The sequence below is a fragment of the Camelus dromedarius genome, chromosome 8 (assembly GCF_036321535.1).
Source record: "Camelus dromedarius isolate mCamDro1 chromosome 8, mCamDro1.pat, whole genome shotgun sequence".
Lineage (NCBI taxonomy): Eukaryota > Metazoa > Chordata > Mammalia > Artiodactyla > Camelidae > Camelus > Camelus dromedarius.
The window spans coordinates 69,806,901-69,827,573 of NC_087443.1; the positions used below are offsets into that span (position 1 = coordinate 69,806,901).

Sequence of the window (20,673 nt, forward strand, 5' to 3'; positions counted from 1 at the left end):
TTTTAATTGGAATATGGTCAATTACAATGTGTCAATTTCTGGTATATAGTACAATGTCCTGTTATCATTTCATCATTTTTATTCCTATCTCCAGTTGTTCATTTTTAGTACAGATCTTTTTTGACTTATGATGGTGTTATGTCCCAATAAACCCACTGTAAGTTGAAAATATCACAAGTAAAAAGTATATTTCATGTATCTAACCTACTGAACATCATCGCTTAGCCTAGCCTACTTTAAACACATTCAGACAGCTATATTAGCCTGCATTTGTGCAAAAGCATCTAACATGAAGCCTGTTTTATAATAAAGTATTGGATATCTCATGTAATTTTTAGAAATTGTACTGAAAGTGAAAAACAGAATAACCTTGGGTACAGAGTGGTTGTAAGTGTATGGGTTGCTTAGCCATGTGGCTGAGTGGCTGACTGGGAGCTGCGACTCGCTGCCCCTGCCCAGCCTCAGGAGAGTGTATCGTGCCACGTATCGCTAGCCTGGGAAAATATCAAAACTCAGAATTTGAATTATAGTTTCTACTGCATGCATATTGCTTTCACACCATTGTAAAGCTGAAAAATTGTCAGTCAGGCCATTGTATGTTGGGGATCATCTCTATATAGAAATGCAGTTGATTTTTTTAAACTTTAATTTGTGTTTTGCAAACTTGCTATATTCATTAAGTATTTGTATTAGTTTTGGGGATTAACAATCAATCTGTCTGGAAAGAGAGACAGTTTTATTTCTTTCTTTCCAGTTCTTTCCAGATCTTCTCCCTGCTTTATTGCACTGAGAGAGAGCTCCAGTGTGGTATTGAGGGGAAGTGGTGGAAGCAGACATCCTTGCCTTGTTTCCAATCTTTAAGGGAAAATATTTAATCTAGTTATTAGAGAAGCCCCTTTGCATATCTGCTCTACTGAGGGTTTTTTTTTTTAAATCAAGAATTAATGTTGAATTTTTTCAAATCCTTTTTCTGTGTCTGTTGGAATGATTCTTGGCAGATCACTTTTAGTTTCACTCTAATAAATGACAAGGATTAATTTGGCTTGTTGATCCAGGTTTGCATATCAGAGATGAATTGCACTTGATTTCGATTAATTATTCTTTTTGTACATTGCTAGGTTTAATTGGCTAATATCTGTTGAGGATTTTTGCTTCTACATTAATGAAAGGTATTTGTCTTTAGTTAGCTTTCTCTTGTAATACCTGTCTGGTTTTGTTACGAGGGTAGTGCTGGTCTCATAAGATAAATGTTGGTAGAAGTGTTGTCTCCTTTTCTGTCTTCTAAAAGAGGATGTGTAGAATTGACATTATTCTTTACTTATATATGTAGAATTTTCCAGTGAAGCCATATGGACCTATAGTTGATTATACATATACATGATTATGTATAGTTTATATATAGTTGATTATAGTTGACTTGTTTTGTAGTTTTTGTTGTATTGTTTGAAGATTTTAAACAAGAAATATAATATGTTTAATAGTTATAGTACTATTTAGGCTATCTATTATTTCATATGAGCGATGATATTTTGTGTATTTCACTGAATTTGTCCATTTTATCATGGATGTTGATTTATGGGCATTAGGTTGTTTAAAAAGTTATCCTTTTCATGTCTGTAGCATCTGTAATAATGTCCCTTCTTTCATTCTTGATATTGGTAATGTATGACTTTTCTCTTTTTTATTCATCTGATTAGAGATTTACTAACTCTATTGATCTTTTAAAAAAAAAGCAGCTTCTAAATTTCTCAGTCTAATGAAGGCCGCCTACAAAAATCTGCAGACATGGACTCATTGTTAATTTAATATAGGTACAGATGTTTTATATAGAAATATTTATGGATATGTGTATATATACAGGTTAGTATTTATATTTGTATTTCCTTGTTTTGTCAGCTGAGAGAACCCAGAAAAGACACCATGGTAGCAACAGGCAAACAAGCCAACCTGTGGCAAGATTTTGGTTTCTAATACTGTTCTCCAGTAAAGGGAACCAGGACTCCTTGGAGAAATGGTTGATTCAAGGACTGGGATGGGAAATACACAGGCTGAGCCTAGAATAACTTGTAGTGCCAGAAAGTAAAGAACGGCTAAAAACCAAAGCACACTGTTATAGGAATATATCAAGAAGATTAAAGAAAATGAAAGAATTCCCAATGGCCGAAAGTGGAACAGGTTCAACAACAAATTAAAGTAATATTGGATCATAATGCAAAGTATAACATATACGTACATGAGTCCATACTGATATAAATAAGTGACTAAATAGATAAATGGACAAATTTCATGTACAGGATCTCAAGGGAGGCCTAAAATTTCCCACTTCTTAAATGTGGGTTGTACCTAAGGGCTTCCTTCCAAAGAGTACAGTATGAAAAAGTATTAAAATGAATAATTTTACAGTGGGAAACAAAAACCTCACAAACACCATCTCAGCCAGCCAAACTTTCAAGGAGAAATTGGCTTTGAAAGAAATTGATTGCTTAGAACTTCATAGTGAATCCGAGGTAGTATTCTATTCATGTGATACCAAAATTGCATCATTTAGATCATCTAAATTATTATATTATGTTATATTGGTTAGAGTACTTATGTGGACCTATAATCATTATAGCCAGAGAAAGTGTACTCATGGTGTCACTGAAAAAAAAACAAAAACAAAAACAAAAACAAAAACAAAAACAAAAACAAAAACATGAAAGTATCCATGAATGAATGAGAAATAGTCATAAAGTAGTTTCCTCAAAGAGCAAACTACCTTATAACTATGTATTAAACTGACATCAAATATGGAATTGAACAGTATTCAGAACCATCAGATTCTATTTTTATATTGGATTCAACTTAACTATTATATTTACCAATGATTTAAGAAAATAATACTCTTAAAAATTATATAATATTAAAATGTACTACCAAATGGCATTGATCTATTTTTTTCTCTTTCTTTTGCCCATTATTATTATTATTATTTTGTGCCAAATGCACTCTTGGGTGCTAAAGACCAGAGTTGAAAGGATTTGTAAACTTATAAAAAAAATTTCTGTAATTACTTTATCTGATATCAAATAATTTTCAGCTACATCAAAAAACTATATGATTTTATGATTTTTTTGTTTTATTGCAAAGTCGTGACCTTTCCGCTTGGTTTTTAAAGTTTTAATCTTTTATTATAATGAAACCTAAGTTCTATGATGCCATTGTTTTTGAAGTAGTTTAAAACTGGAAATTATCCATGTAGGGGCAAAAGCATCAGAGGAATTGTGGGGACCTACTAAATCATCTTTAAAAGCCCTTTCTTCTGGAAAGCGTCTCACTTACACCATTCTGGTCCATTAGTCTAAGATTAATGGAAAGAAGAGAATAGAGAAATTTCAAAGTACCCAAAATTAGATATGTATAGAAAATATTCTTTCTTTGAAATTTTAAATTTCTTTGAATTTTAGTTGTTTCTTTAACGACTATCGGTGCCTTTTTAAAATGCAGATGGTTTTATTACTTATTTAGTAGGAATATATCTGTATGAAAAATTGACATTTGAATAGTACCACATGCTTTACTACAACTGTTGGCTACACTTACTGCTTTGAGGTTTTAGACATAAACCTGATTTCTGAAGTTTTAGAAGTAGGACTGATTAATGAAGTTGGTTTAGTGAACATCATTCTTTAAAAGGAAGCTCCTTTTTGACCACTTAACAAATTATAAAGGAAGCTCCCTTTTGACTACTTAAAAATTGGAGAGGAAAAGCTAGGTTGCGAGGAAAGAATTATGGTTTCTAAAAAGTGGTGTTACAAGCATAAATTGCATATAGACTTCTGTATTAGCCTTCACTCTTGCTGTTTTATATCTTTGATTTATGAATTAAAATCTGAGACTCTTCAAGAAACCTCATAATATGCTAATACTATAATTAAGAACAGGTAGCATTACAAATGCAAACTTTTGTCTTATTTTAAATGTTCTGTCCGTTTTTAAACATTTGTAATAATATTGTTTTTGAAAAAGTAATATCCTTTAACTTAAAGGAAATGTACTCTCTGGACATGTAGATTTAAAGCTCTGTATTTTAACTGACATAATCTTGATATAAAAATAATAGTTTTCCTGTACAGCTTGACCTTCAGTAAAATGAAACTGTTTGAAGACTTTCTATTTAGAACATTAAGATATACATCTCCAGAAGTTACTGCAATTCAACCACTAAACACACATATATAAATTTGCTAGGTTCTTTGCTAGTTGCTAAGAATGTATAGCTAAACATTGCAATGCCTGAATTCAAGTATCTTGAAGTCAAGTGAAAAGAAAAGACAGGAATGCTAATTATCACCATCCACTTTGATTAATCGATTGTAGGAAGGTATAGAACTTAAGAGCTAGGGTCAGAATGCATTGGTTTCCATTTCAGCTCCGCTGCTTGTTGCCTGCGTAGTCTATAAACCTTTATTTCCTCATCTATAAGATGAATTTAATGACATTACCTATTTTATGGAGTTATTCTGAGGATTAAATAAATTAGTGTATGAAGAACACTTAGCACAGTACCTGGACAATAGTAGACACTTTAGTAAATGTTAGCTTTTTTTAGTAGTACTGTGCTAAAAGTGCATGGTAAGGGCAACAGGCATACAGTTGAGGGCCACCAAACAGAACTGCCAGGAAGTGCATCATTTGGATGGGAGTTACCCGGGAGGAGAAGGTGCCAAGACAGGAGGGAATGGTTTGTGCCAAACCAGGTACAGAGGTTGAAAATGTATGGGATCTTATCAGACTGCGGTGTCAATGCTATGCGTAGAGAAACAAGCAAGGGGCACATTTGAAGATCATTTTTGCTATGTCAAGGAAGTTGGAGTCCAAGCTAAAAGTGATGGAAAAACACTGAAGAAATTTAAGCAAGGGAATGAAGGATTGTGAAGAGGGGAATTATGAGAAACTCCTTCAGTTTTAAAAAGAGTATTTTGTCAGCTGGATGAAGAATGACCAGAAGGTTATGAGACTGAAGACAGGAAGGGAGGCCAGTCAAATTTTTGCATTAAACCAGGAGGAAAGTTGTGCCTTCACTGAGACATTTATTTTCTCTAAAAAGAATTAAACCCATTGAGTTTTCATAGACAATATTCAGGAGTTTATAATCAGGGTAATTTGTGTAATATTTATGCAGAATTGGTGAGTCTATTTGTTCATCATGCTTTTATCCAGAAATAGGTTTTGTTCTATCTTTTAAGAATCATCCATTTTCTATTTAACTGTATTTTTGGAAATATTACTTTATCAGGAATGATACAAATTATATTATCAATAAGCAGTGTGTAAATTATCTATAGGAACTTTATGCTTATCTGAAATGGATGGATCATAGTTGATCTTATCCAGTAATAGTTAATTGAAGCCCCAGTTTGCTTATATTTGTTTTTAAAAGTGAATAAAAACCTAATGAGATTTTGAATTGCTTGCCTGAAACATAGCCCAGTTGTCTTTGAGGTATGACTAGATGACTAACTTCCATTACTCAGCTCTGCTTTTATGTCATCATTTTGAAGGACCGTAATCCAAACAGTGGTTTAAAGAACCTCTCTTTTATTTTCAGTTTGTTAGATGAATTTGATCATTTTAGCACATCCCTTTATATTTTCATTTTTGTATATCTTAATGTTATATCAGAGTTTATGGCAAGCTGACATTTTGCACAGACACACCAATTTGTCCTTTATAATATGAACACTTTTCCTCTCTTACAAAATCTGACATTTTGTGGTAAATATCAAGCTATTAATCTACTTCTCTATCCAAGTGCACTTAATGCAACTTTTTCACTCAATCATAGATTCAAAATGTTGATCATTATTATTTTTAACAAAAAATAGCGTATCTTTAATTCAGGTTTTAGATTTTGGACATGTTTTAAATGTGCATTTGCATTTAAACTCAAATGGACAAAATATATTCCCACTGTTGCTGTGGTTTCAGCTAACTCTGTCGTTCAGCGTGTCACTTTATCGATTACTTGGAGGCACTTTAAAAACATGGGGAAATTATGAAATTTTACCATTAATTGGTTTCCTGATTTTGATTAATTTTCTTTAAATAATCATTGGATAACTTGAATTAAATCATTAAAAAAAGAGAATTTCAAAGGTGCATTTGTGCTGGCTAACGTTTTAAAACTAATTTTAAATTTGACTCAAGTAAACTTCTCATATTTTTCATGGGAATGACCACAAAACCAAATTGAAACAGATAGATTATCTGTAAAGGGCCATGTTATAGCCATAGCATCAGCCAATAGAAATCTTTCTAATTAGACAATTAGAGATTTTAGAGTCAGAGATGTTTCATATCCTCCGGAAAAGCACTCTCAGGGAAGCTTCCAGTTTGGAGTGTTGTTTTGGCGTTATCAATTTGTCTCACTGTTTTCTAAATGAAATTAGCTAAATGATCACTCTTTTAAAGCAAACTCCTTTCTTTTCTCATTGGTTAAAAAATAATGTTTCAGGTAGCACCATTTATTTTAGATGAGAAGATTGTAGTCTCAGCTAAGTCACCCTCTGAAAGAAATTCCTAGAAACAAATATAGTTAAAAATGTTTATTGTTGAAATTAAGAAACTGAGGCAAAAATAAATAATAAGAAACCATTTCTGATATCTTGGTTTCAAAATATTTTATTTATATTGTAAATCAAATTGTAAATGGTAGATCTTATAACATTTTCCCTGTGATTATAAGTAAATAAAAACATTTTATATAGAAATGCATATTTTTCATAATATCTGAACTCTAATAAATATCAACTTTATTAACAAAAATATTACTTTATGATCTGAAATTAGCAATTACTTTTGGTCTATATGATTATTGATTTATAAAATAAATGCAAATAAATAAATAATTTTTTACTATTTCTCAGAGTAACATCTATTCCTACTTCCTTTCATTGGCTCTTAATGAGGATATAAGAAGTCCTGTGAATACTCTTGTGGTGAATTTTGCTATCAAATTTATTCACCTACTCAGCAAACTTGCATGAAATGGTTTCTATGTACTGTGTGCCAAATTCTGTTCTAGATACTGGAATAGTGCCATGAACAATATGAACAAGGCCACTATTCTCAAGGAGTTTAGATTTTAGTGGGGACAGATATTTTAACTAATGACCAACAAATAAATAAGATAATTTAGATGAAGTTAAAAGAAGTAGCTTCACATAGGGGTGTAGAGTAAAGGAGAGGGCAGCTTCTTCATAAAAGTGTCTTAGACAAGTGTGATACTTGAGGTGAGATCTCAGTGAAAACGAGGCAGCCACGTGAAGACCAGTGGCCTAACGTCAAGTAGAATGGTTCTCGCTCTGTCTGTACTTACTGTTTTCCCTGTAGGTCTTCCCGTTTCATTGGAAGGGGCTGGGAGTTGCTGGATGCACTTTCTAGGTAGAGAAATACTGATAATAGTCAGGTACATTCGCACCTAATGCTAGAATCATTTCTTTCTGCTACCCCTGCCTTTTTCTCCTAACTTTTCTCAACACTTATGATATTTTTAGAAACCAAGGAGTGATTTCTTGTCCCATATAGGTTAATATGTAAAGTAGAATATTTTTAATGTTTTTCCCCATTAAAATTACCAAGTTCTAACCTATTATATTACTTATTTGTTTGTTTGTTTGTTTGTTTATATATTTTTATTGAAGTACGGTTACAATGTGTCAATTTCTGGTGTATAGCACAATGTCCCAGTTATGCATATACATTCATACATTTATTTTTATATTCTTTTTCATTAAAGGTTATTATAAGATATTGAATATAGTTCCCTGTGCTATACAGAAGAAACTTGTTTTTTTTATATATAGTGGCTAACATTTGCAAATCTCAAACTCCCAAATTTATTACTGTATAATATATAATTGTTATTACTGTTTTAGTTTACCCCTGCCCCCACTATTAAGAATTTTTTTTTTCACTGATATACCCAAGAACCTGACATGGTGCCCGATATGTAGTAGATACTCAGTGAAATATTTGATGAATGAATACACTGGCACTCCATAAGAGGGGATCTCGAGAGGGAATCTGCTTGAGTTAGTGTTCGGTTCGCCTTGTTTCCCAGTGTTACCAAATCAGCCTTGTGTCTGCCTTCCATTTGAAAGCCTATGCCTGGCAATGGACCACCTGATACAGTGTTTTCCATAGGCTATCTCCTGTGGAACTTCCTATAGAAAGTATCAGGCAGAGAAACACTTTCAAAGATTTGTACAACACATTGTAATGCTGACTTTCCTTTTCAACAACCAATATCAAATGCTGTTTAACTTGAGTTTCTAGAACACAGATGGTATGCTAAGTATAGAGACTGCTTGTGCCAAGTCTCCATTTACTCTTAAATATAATTACGTTAACAGATTAGCTACTTTGGGAGGTCCCTTTCTTGTTTTTAAGGCAGTTTGTATTTCAGATGCAATTTTTGACCCTATCAATTTCATATCACCATTGTAATCAGTATTGCAAAAGGTAGGAGATTATTATCTGTAACATAATTTGGTCAAAATCTCCAATTACTTTGTACTTTGCAATGTAACATGTTCAAGCATGTTACATTGCAACTTAATTTATGAAGAACTGCAGCTATCATTTTTGACAATTTAGAAAATAGTGTTAATTTTGGGAGGTCTAAGTATATCCTACTAGTGGTATCCTACTTTATCCCTTAATACAAGCTGTAGTAATAATGCCATTCATATCTCTTGTGAAAATTTTCTTTTCTTATTAATAAGTACAGATAGATAATGTAATTGAAGTTTCAGAGTGTTTTAGGGCCTTAGTTTGTGAGTGTAACTTGTAGATTCTCTCCTTGACTGCTTTGTTTATTCAAATACTCTTTGGGAAAATTTAGGAAGTTGTAGATAATTTCATGTATATCTGTGTTTTGCTTACTTGCCTTAAAACATGATCTTTGTTCCAAGTTACTTAGTTATGGGACCCAGAAAGGGCAAGCAGACTGTAATGAAATTCTGCAGTACCAACTTGAATCGTGCTTTGCCAATCTAAAACTCCATTTTAACACTGTTGGCCCTTCCCACTGTTCCTGCATCCCTTATCTTGAAGTAATGCGAAATCCATTATAGGTTAAAGAATGAGAGTGGTGATAATGATTTACATTGGAAGTACAGAAAGAAATTAGTGACAAGACCCATATTTGAATATGTAAATATTTTTTTCTCCCCTAAAAATGTGTCACATGCTTTTTAAAGATTTCCTGGCTCTGTTCCTGTCCGCAATTGGACCTTCTTTCATTTGTCTCATTTTCCCTGCTCTGTTCAATTCTGATTCCATTTGCAACAGTTTTTTCTCAATATGGGGCCTGTCCTGAAATAGAGATTTGACTGGTTGCTTTTGAAAATTCATGTGGCCCAAGCTGTTCTAGCTCCTTTTAGAAATTCCCAAGGCCCCTTTGCACTCATATGCTCTCCGATGGGGCAAAACCACTCCCATTTTTACCTTCTGTGTTCAAATTGGCTGCCTGATTCCAGTGAATACCTTAATACCTTTTGGGTTTCCATGCTGATTTCCTCTTTTTACTCCCACACAGACTCTGGCACCGTGTGTGCCTTGTGTTGTGGCTTATCCAGACCTGTTCAGGTTTCCTTATTAAGGGGGAGATACTTTTTCATTTAACTTCATTGAAGTTGTTTTCTGTGTATTTTTTTTTTTTTTGATTTTGCAGTTTAGTTACCATAGACAGGTCGGCAGAGGTAAATATAGACATAGATACAAATGTAGGTTATTTTTATACGGAGACTCAGGGATATTAAAAGCTATGCCATTACTGCCACTGTCCACCTAGAACTCTGCCTTATGGATTATATTTCTTAATTTCCAAATAGTTAAACTTGTTTTCATTGTACTCAAAATTACAGTTTTAATTCTGATTTTAATCTGATCATATAGTACATAAAATCACTACCATTTAGAATTTTTAAGTAGTTTCTATGCATAATGTACTCTGTCCACTTTTCTAAATGCTCTATGGATTTGAGAAAAGTTTTTTTTTTTCGTATTTTATATGCTCCTGATTATTTCTGCTCCGAGTTTTAACGGACCTCTTTGAGAGTTCAGTCTGTAGTTGCTGTCTCTACTGCCTCACGTTCCATATTCGCCTTATATTACTCTGTTCAGCTTAACATCCTTACCTCCTCCTTCATTAAAAGTGCATTTGTTTACGTTTCCTATGAAATTGATGCTGTCAGATTTAATAGTTATGTTCCCATCCTCATCTTACTCAACCAACTAAATCAGCCACTCCTTTCTTCTTGCAACATTCCTTTTCCTTGACATCCTTGACACAACACTCTCCTGGTTTCCTCCTACCTAATTGACCACTTTTTTTTTTTAAGCTCTAATATTGAGTAGCCTTGAGCTTCCTCTTAGAAGTTTTAAATGAGTCATATCTAATCCTTCACCAAGTCTCCTCACCTTTCACTCTAAATTACGTGCTCATTAATTTGGTTTTGCCTCCATGGCTACTACTCTCGTGCAAGCTACTCTCACCTCATAACTAGAAAAATCCAGTATCTTTCTTTCTAGTGTCTCTGCCTTCCTCTGTCGTCTCTTCCCCATCTAGCAGTCTGAATTTTTTTTGTGTGTGAGAGTTAGATCCTGTCACTGAATGGCTCAGCTCGTATAATATATGCCAAATATTTTATCATGCCAAGACCTAAGTAAATTAATTCCTGCTTGTCATTGTGAACTTATTTTTAACCACTCTGTCCCTGGCTTACAAGACTCCAGCTCTTGTGGCTTTAGTTTCTCATACATTTCTAGTCCACACATTCTATTCCCTGAGCCTGAAATCCTCTACTAACAGATCTTTATGGGGTTTACCCTTCTCATTATTTGTATATCAGCTTATATGTCATGTCTTCTGTGAGGTTGTCCCTTACTACCTGATCTCAGTCAGCCACATATCCTTCCATTTTATCGCATCACTTTTGTTTTTTCTCCAGAATACTTACCACTTTTGAAAATTATGGTATACACTTATGAGTTTACCTGGTTATTTTCTGTCTCCTGCTATTGGAATGCAAACAAAAAGAGACCAAGGACTTTGTCTTATTTATGGGGGTGTCACTAGCTCCTAGAACAGAGCTTGCTTAAACAACATTTCTTTCTTCATGATTTAAATGACTGATTAAGTTGATTTTTGTCTGATCAGAAAAGTTCTGAAAGAGATACACATGTTAAAATTGTATCCCATAATTAGTGTTATTATCTACTTCTTGTTAGTGCAGATACTGTGTTTTAACTTATACTTGCATTTTTGGTGCATATAGGTTTATTATTTTTATATTATAGTTATATTTTATATTCTTCATGCCATATACATTTTATTTGGCCAGGTTTTGATTTTGAATTTTACTTTACTATTAATATTATCCTTCATTGCCTCTTTTGTTGTTGTTTTTAAGAGCCTATTTTTTTCACAGACTTATATGTTGAATATAAATGTGTCACTGCTATAGATGTGGTTTCTATAAAAAATAAAGCTGAATAATGATTTTTAATGTGCTGTGGAACTCTCTTTTGATGAGGATTCAGTCAGTTCACATTTAGTGCAATTTCTTGTATCCTTTATCTTATTCCTTTTTTTTTAATTAATTAATTATTATTATTTTTTTGTTTTGTGGGGGAAGGTAATTAGGTTTATTTACTTAGTTTTAGAGGAGGTACTGGAGATTGAACTCGGGACCTTGTGTATGCTAATCATGTGCTTTACCACTTGAGCTACACCCTCCCTCTTTATCTTATTCCTTTTAAAATTTATTTTATGATATATATATTATTTAGTTTATTTACTCTTTTCTATACATTTGCTAACTTCGTTCAAGCCTTTATTGAAGCTCCTTTTTCTTCTTTTTTATTTAGATATTTCTCAAGACAATCAAGTTTACTTTCCTATTCCAGTTTTTCTTAAACCAATTTTATTTATTATGATTTCAAAATAATTATCCTTTTGGCCATTATCTAGTTAGTTCTCAATTGCTGTGTTCTGAATTCTCTTCCCATAGATGTAAGTTACTGTTGCTAATATTGTTTGATGAGCTCTAAGACACACTCATGGATAGTGCCTGGGGAGAAAATTTATCTCTGTCTTTTCCATTTTAAAAGATGTTTTTTCTTACATCTTTGAAAACATTTTCACCTATAACCAATCTCCTGCAGCAATTATCTTTTCCGCAGTCTCTGTATAAGTGCTTTGTAATTCTTTGAATGCTTAGGAGCTTTTTTGGAAATGAATGTTATAATATCTAACTTTCATGTATATGCCAAAAATTTAACCATGTTTTCAACTGGCTGTAATTCTTTATTTTATATAAGAAATGATGATATTTCTTATTTTAGAATGTCATTTCAATTACTTGTACTGAATGCTGGGACCGTTGTGAAGCTCAAATCCTTTGTTTTCCTTAACTCATCGATTATATCCTCCTCAACCTTTTGTCTAATGTCTGAATATAGTTTTTCCATATATTTTATGTAGTTTTCTAGATGTTTAAGGCAGGAGAGAAATCTCATCCCTGTTAGTGCATTTTCACTGGAAGTAGAAATACTATTGCATGTTTTTGAAAGATTTTCATAAGAGATTATTAAAGGAAAAGAAGATTTCAAGACCTTAACTGTTTAGCTTCAGCTTTCTGGGAAAATTCACCTGTGTTGATCATCTCCTTTATACATGACGTAAAAATAATATTTATTATATTATACCTACTATATGTCAGATACTATGGCAATAATTTTATTTCTGTTAATTCAGTTAATGTTTCCTCTAACACTATGATATGGGTGCTTTTATTATTATTCACATATAGGACAAAAATAGGTTAAATAGTTTTCCAAAATACTTAAACCTAGAAAGTAAAAAATTGGATTTTACTGTCAGATATTCTCTATTCAGATGCTGCATTATTGACTAGTACACTATATAATTCTTCCTCAAGAAATGTGTTACAGTATGATCTCTATAATGTTAACAGAAGTAAAGAACAACTTTAGCTTAATGACTTGTTTCCCCTTTCAAAATTCATTTCTTATTAACATGAAAATATAAACTGAGATGACATTTTATTCGAGAGGTATATAGCAAAATAATTGTATGCAGCTTCTCTAAACAAGAATATATAGGAAAAATAAGTTCCCTCAGTTTCTTTAATAGAGTCGAAATTAATTTTTTGACATACAAACTATTATCAATTATATTGATAGAAAATTTGATCATTATTAGGTGAAGAAAATCATTTTCATGTTTTAGTTAGGCATATTTAATATGCCATAGGATTTCACATGAAACTCTTAGCATACATTTCTGAAGTAATTATAGTTTTCTTAAACCATTTAATGTTTTATGTAAAGTTTGTCATCAGTAGTTGAATATATTAGGTGTTATTGGTGATGAAGTTTTGATTCCAGCATATATGATTTATAGTATGGCGATACAAATTTTTTGAGAATTTAAAAATATTGTATTTACCAATGCCATGAAACATCGCTTTGGAGAATAACATAGATTCAGTAAGTTTCAACCATTTTTTTCATTTTGATTTTTCAGATTGCATTCTCACAACACAATACAATCATGGATCTTGTGCAGTTTTTTGTCACCTTCTTCAGGTAATTTGCTTCTACTGACTTTGAATTTGTTAAACCTATATTCTGATGTATGTTACATCAGTCTGCTAGGTAATTTATCAATTCTTTAACCTTAAATATCATACAGTGTATCTTGAATAGTTTTATGTGCTTAAATATATACCACAGAGCAGAGGAAACATACTTGAAATATACTTCTGCAAGATTATTTTACTGTAGTACTATTTATAAGCTATTGGAGTCAGTGGAAAGAGAACAATAACTCTATCTTCCCCTGTCACGTAAGTAATTGAAGCCTATTTTCATTAATGAAATTAGCAGCTCATTCACTGTATTGATAAGGAACATCTCCTAGAATTAAAATCAATTCAGTTATTTCTTAGGCAATATGTGCTTAACAATGTGCTAAAATCTGTCAGGGATGAGAAAGAGTATGTATTTTCTGCTCTCAAAGAGCTTATAATTTGGAAGTACTAAATATGATTTTGAATATAGCATAATTTCATAGAACACTAGTTATCTGAGGTAGCAGCAATAGGTTCATGAAAAGGGTTCCATGATTAAATCACACTGGAAAGTGCTGTATAGACCACAGTGAAATAAGGCTCTTTTTGTTTGTTTTCAACTGACATTACTTCTCAGAGTTTTTTATTCTCACATTTTTAAATAGGCTAATTTGCAATGTATCTTTCTGAAAGAGAGGGTAAGGTTTGTAGTATTTCTCAAAATATGAATACTCTTCATAGTACATCTGTTTTTATTTCCATGGGGTGTAAATAAAGAAACACTGGGCAAGGAGAGGAAACAGAGTTTCAGTTACAGAACATTTGTGTGATGGCATCTGAGATCACCTGGATTAGAAAGGATGCTATTTTTGTTAACATGATTGTGATGTGTACATTGCTACCTGTGTGCAAATTAGACAAACATATCTTCTCCTTCTGGCAGACGTAGCCCACACCACAGCACAGGCTTTACAGGATGCAGTAATAATTTTGACCTTCAGTCACCAAGTTGTCTGGGCTGCTTTGTACAGTAAAGAACTTCTACAACCCAATCCTTGACACAGGTGACATGCCAAGCACTTTCCCCAACACCAAAATAGCCATTATTGGTTGACTTGCCAAGACACCCATAGAATATTTGAATTCCTAATACCTGTCCACAGGGGTTGCAAACATCTTCTGTAAAGGGCCAGATAGTAAATATTTCAAGATCTGTGGGCCACAAGGTCTCGGTTGCACCTCTGCAACCCCGCGGCTGTGGTGCTAACGCAGCCACAGCTAATATGGAAACAAATGGGAGTGGCGATGTTCCAATAAACCTTTATTATAAAAACAGCTGGCAGGCTGAATTCCGCCTGTGGACGTAATTTGCCCAACCCCTGATCTAACTTATGCCTGAATGCCTTTAATGACAAGAAACACACCATCTCCTGAGATAGCATTTTCTATCTTCAGATAACTAATTGTTCTTTATAATTGAGATGAAGTCTGTCTCCCTGTAATCGCTCTTCTGATTTATCCATATGGGCCCGTACATAGCAAGTCTAATCTCATCTCCATTTACAGACCTTCAGTTTTCTAGACTCTATTCTCAATTTACTCATTCTCCGTTCGTTTATTCACTTCTCGTCAAAACCTTTGCCATGTTGGTCACTTTGATCTGAAAACAGTTATGTTTGTCTGTGTCTCTTAAAAGGTAATTAATTTCCAGAATTTAATGCTAAATATATTTATAACATCTTTGCAAAGTCTATTCACACTTCAAATTTGTCCCTTTAAAATGAAATTTGAGTAAACATCGTAAATATATTTAATGTTTTATGACTTCGTACTTCTGAGTATTAATGGGTATTAAGCCTATTAATTAGGTTGCAGCATGTTTTGGGAAAGTATTAGAGGTTATAATCGAATGAACATTATTTAATGTATAAAAATAAAACAGTTTTTTGACAGAATAATATGGATGAAAATACACAGAAAAGTTTAGCTCTGTGTGAAAATTCATGAAGCTGAATACATATGAAAATTATTCAAATGTTTAGGGTTTATTTTAAGCTTTTGAATTTGTGTGCATATTTAAGTTCAATAGCTCTTTTATTAAGTAGAAGAAAGCTAGTTAACGTGTACCATGTCTTAGAGACGATCCTATTTATTATGTTGTCATCATGGACAAAATAATATAAAATATTCTAATCATTGTCTTGAGATAAAATATATTTGATGGGTTTTTTATCATTTAAATTGTTTTCAGTGGTGAAATGTAAATTAGGTAGGTTTAAATTGTGTCATTGTTAAGAAAAAACATGGACAGAATAGTTTGAAGTTTATTTTTTTTAAATAAAACCACTGTTAAGTTATAAAAGAGAGTTTTAGACAGGTCAGCCTTTATGCACATCCCTCAGTCAGGCCACTTTTACTGCTATTGCTGTTTCTAACCAAGTTATTAATTAAGTGGAATAGGGGAATGTGTCAGTTTTCAGTATAGACGTGGTTTGATGGAGGCCAGTTCACAAATTTGTGTCAGTTTTTTTCTTTTCTACTGGACATTGTTATGGTGGTAAACATGCTGAGTCACTACTTGGGAAGATCACTTACAGGCATAGCCTGGCCCTGATCTTTGCTTTCTGTGCCATCATGAAATAGGTCCCCAAGCGTCTTTAAATCTCAGGCTTTTCATTTATAGAATTAAAGAATGTTGTTGTTAGTATAACATAGTAAATGATTAGAAAGTTGAAAGAAATTATTTTTTTAAGGCTTTTTTTCCAGTATGTAAAATGGAAAAGTAAGCCTATATGAATCCAAAACGTCTGAATTTTAAAAAGAAGTTAATCCTGGTAAATTAAATGGAGATTTAACTACCTCTACACTATTTAGATTTTTATGCTGGTACTAATTTTCACTGTCCCACTGGGATTGCATGTTTTTGATTTACTGTCTTGACTAGATGGAGGGTGTTTTCAGAGGTTGTGGCTGGGTCTTTCCCACTGTAAGAGTTCTTACCCCACAGGCCAGGGACAAAATGTAGGGGTTGCTCAACTACCTTGTACAATGTATACACTTGGGAAGTTGGGAAATTATCACTGGGTGAATGCAGAGACACAGTAAGCCCACTGTGAGCCAGAATATAGCATGAATTTATTACCTGGCCTCTGAAGACACCCTCCTCTAGCAGGGGACATGATGGTATTTTGGTCCTTGGGTATCTGTGTCATCTCTACCCTTTATCTAACTGTAATTGAAATATCTACTTACTCCTCTTGCACTGTGTATACCCAAACATACATAGGTCTCTTTGTAAAAGGATCATACAAAGGTCCCTTTGGACATCATTTTATACACTTTTCTAAGATGTTTCAACATATCCTTTCATCTGTGGACTCAGCCACTTGTTCACTCAGTGGGTTCTGGACTTGTAAATTAACTCATCTGGGAACTGAGCAGAGGCTCATGATTTTCTCCTGGATCAACAACCCTCAGCCTTCATTCCTTCATTCCTGCTTAAAATACAAGTAAATGTTAAGCAGCACCATTGTGGGCTGCCCACCTAGTTTGCCTCTTGGGATGGATACCATCCATTCTTAATCATCCCCACAGCTCTGTGTGGGCCAGCACCCTTGGCTGCTCTTCCAATCTTGGTGATTATTTTGCTAATTGTGGCACCTGGATTCTGTCAGTTAAGCACCGACCCTTGGTCTCCTTTACTTTGGGTCCCCATCACCTAACACCTAGCTCTGTCACTGCCTCACCTGTTTTTGGTGCTGGTCTGCAGAAGAAGGCCACCACTGAACTTCTTAGTGAAGCTGGTGCCCCTCTCATCAGCACATTTCTCATGGTCTTGATGAATGATGTGTCCCATGGAAAATGATCTTCTGGTAGTTGTTCTGTCCTTACATAATATGTCCATTCCGGCACATTCCTTTCTGTCAGCTTCTTTATTCCTTCCTCTTCCCTCCACTAGGGCAGCTCAGGCATTTCCATTTCACTTTGCATTGGCCATTGCTTTTTCCAGGCTCCCAAGAGTCAATTCCTCCACAAGATTGCTCCCATCCCCTGGGGTCCTCCATAGGGTGTTAAATCTCCTGGTCCTGAGAATTTGCACCAAAATGCATGAATTCTTACATACCCAGGCTTACATTCCACCACCCTTGATCAAATACTACCAAAATCCAATTCAAATACTTCTCTGGCTCCTACCAGTACATGCTGGCCAATACTTGCAGCTCTTTCAATAGTATAATCTCATCCCCTTCTTATCAGGCCAAAATGGATTATTAAACCCTAGTCATCAGTCTGTCAACCAGGAGAGGAGGTCGTGGCAGCTTGTTAGGGGCGCGACCATTGTCTCTGTTACTAGGTAAGGGAGTTGCAGACCCAGAATCCTCAGAAGCATTATCTAGATAGTCCATTCTAGATATTCCTATCCCATCTTTCAAGAGCTCTTGTTTTCCCAATCATGGTCATTGTCTTTGCATAAGAGGACTGCTTTGGCTGAGCATTCTGTCATCTCTGGAGCTCTGTAACTCTAACAGTTTGATCATCAGTCTGCTGCTCATTCATGTTGACTTTCCCACTATCAGGAATAAGGGCCTGACTTAAGCTATAAAAGAGCACCTCTAGTTCTTATGTTTGCCAGTAATGTTGGCTAATAGCCTTCAGTCTCTCATTATCCCTCTTCAGGTGTTTATACAAACATAGCAGTAATCAGCCAACTCTACTCTCTTTTGAAAGCACTTTCCTCAGGCCACCACTGGCGAAATCTTTAGCGACTGAAGCCTTCCTCCAGGAACTGTCTGTGCCCCAGCACTGCTTTCACTGCGTCCCATCAGTTTTGTTATATTCCGTTTTCATTTTCTTTTGTTTCTAAGTACTTTCTAACTTCCCTGGTGATTTCTTCCTTGAGCTGTTGATTGTTCAAGAGTGTGTTGTTTAATTTACCAAAATTTATGAGTTTTCCAGGTTTCCTTCTGTTGTTGATTTCTAACTTTATTCTATAGTGGTTGGATCTAGTTGGTTTATTGTGCTGTTCAAATTTTTTATTTCCTTACTTATTTTTGTCTGGCGTTTCTATCCATTACTAAGAGTGGGGTTGAATTGCTATTTTAACCATTTGAATTCTCTTTGTTTCTTTTGGTACTTTTTATCTTAATTTATAATTTTGATTATAAACTAATTTATATCTTGTTTTATATAGACTTAGCTATGTTATTTTGTTAGAATTTCCCTGGGAAATCTACTTTTATTTCTTTCCTTTCAACATTTTTAGTCTTATTATATTTTAAATGTGTTTCTTATACACCACAAGTATCTGGATATTGCTTATTTTGTTTTAGTAGTCTTAGAATCTCCGACTTTTGAAGTGACAGGTTTAGTGAATTTTCATTTATTGTGATTATTGATGTATTTTAATTTTTTCTACATCTTGCTTTTCATTTTTTAAAATGCTTTCTCAAGTTATCTTTTTTCTTCTCCCCTTCTTTCTATTAAATTGAATGTCTTTTTAATATTCTTTAATTTTTTTCCTTTTAGCAATTTAGGAGTTATACATTTTATATCTTTTTCCTTAATGAGTACCCTTAAATTTTAACATGTGTATTTTTCCTAACCAGTACTGATGTTAATCAGTGTCTTTTTTCTCCTGAATCATAAACACTAGAAAATTTGAAACTTTCAGTTTTATATACAACTGCCTGAGTTTTAACTCATTTTCTAATTTCTAATTTTGTTTTTTAAAATATCTTTATTGAGATATAATTCATATACAGTACAGTTTACTCATTTAAGGTGCACGGTTCAGTGGCTCTTCAGCCATCATCACAATCAATTTTAGAACATTTTCATGACACAAAATAGAAACCATGTGCTCATTAGCAGTCACTTCCCATCCTTCTTCCATGCTCTCAGTTTTAGATAATCACTGATCTAGTTCCTGTCTATAGGTTTTCCTATTCTGCACATTTCATATAAATGGAATCATACAGTATGTGTCCTTTTGTGACTGACATCTTTCACTCAGCACAATGTTTACAAAGTTTATCCATGATGTAGTATCAGTATGTCATTGCTTTTTATTGTTGAATAACATTCCATTGTATAGATATGACGCATTTTATTTCTTCCCTTTCAGTTGATAGGCATTTGGGTTTTTTCCCCTTATTGGCTCTTGTGAATTATGCCACTATGAACATTTGTGTACAAGTTTGTATGGAGATACACTTTTATTTCTCTTTAGTATATACCTCGGATTGCCACTGCTGGGTAATTTCATATGGTAACTCTAAATTTAACATTCTGAGAAACTAGCAAACTATCTTCCAAAGGAGATGCACCGTTTTTTACATTCTTACCAGGAATATATGAGGGTTCCAGTTTCTCCATATTCTCACTAACATTTATTATCTCTTTTTTATTAATAGCCATCTTGGCTTCAAGTGGCAAGAAAGATGGTGATAATAATTTGGAGGATCCAAAAAGGAAAGGTTTAGGTAGAGGAATCTAGAGAACAGAAAAACAAAGAAAACATAGGAGTTAAGCAATTAAAAACAAGAATAATCAGAGATGACCCTATAAAAGTGAGCATGTGAGTGGGGAAAATAATGCAGAGTTAACACAGTGACGAAGATTTGGGGAAATGAAACAATCACGTTGTACATGAGGATATTTCACAAGAGAAAAGAAGGGATGTAACTCCCTACAGGGAGAGAAGTCAAAGTAAATCATTGGTAACGGAATGTCTACATCATAGTGGCATAACCCAGAAGGAGTATTTGGTATCAAGATTTAAAAAAAAAATAATTCAAGGACAAGAACACTGAGAAGAATGAGAAATAAACACAGGTCCTCCTTTTAAAAAATGAGATCATGATAATTGATATGTTAATAGAAATGAGGCCTGAAGGTGTAAGTTTCACTGAGTAGAAACCATAAATTGCCTCTTACTATATTGGAGGTTTCCTGAAGAATTTTCCCCCTGGCTTTGTTGTAGAAGAAAACAGATATTTAGGACCCAGCTGTTCTTTTAAATCAAAATATC

General features: G+C 33.7%; 1 protein-coding gene across 3 annotated transcripts in view; it reads left to right on the plus strand.

Moving 5' to 3' along the window:
* Positions 1 to 20,673, plus strand: part of ATRNL1 (attractin like 1) — a 631,665-nt gene that overhangs the window by 247,108 nt on the left and 363,884 nt on the right. For all 3 annotated transcript variants that reach the window (XM_010987217.3, XM_064488470.1, XM_064488471.1), the window contains one exon: positions 13,598 to 13,659. In XM_010987217.3, coding sequence (XP_010985519.3) covers positions 13,598 to 13,659 — 62 coding nt within the window. The remainder of the gene's footprint in view (positions 1 to 13,597; positions 13,660 to 20,673) is intronic.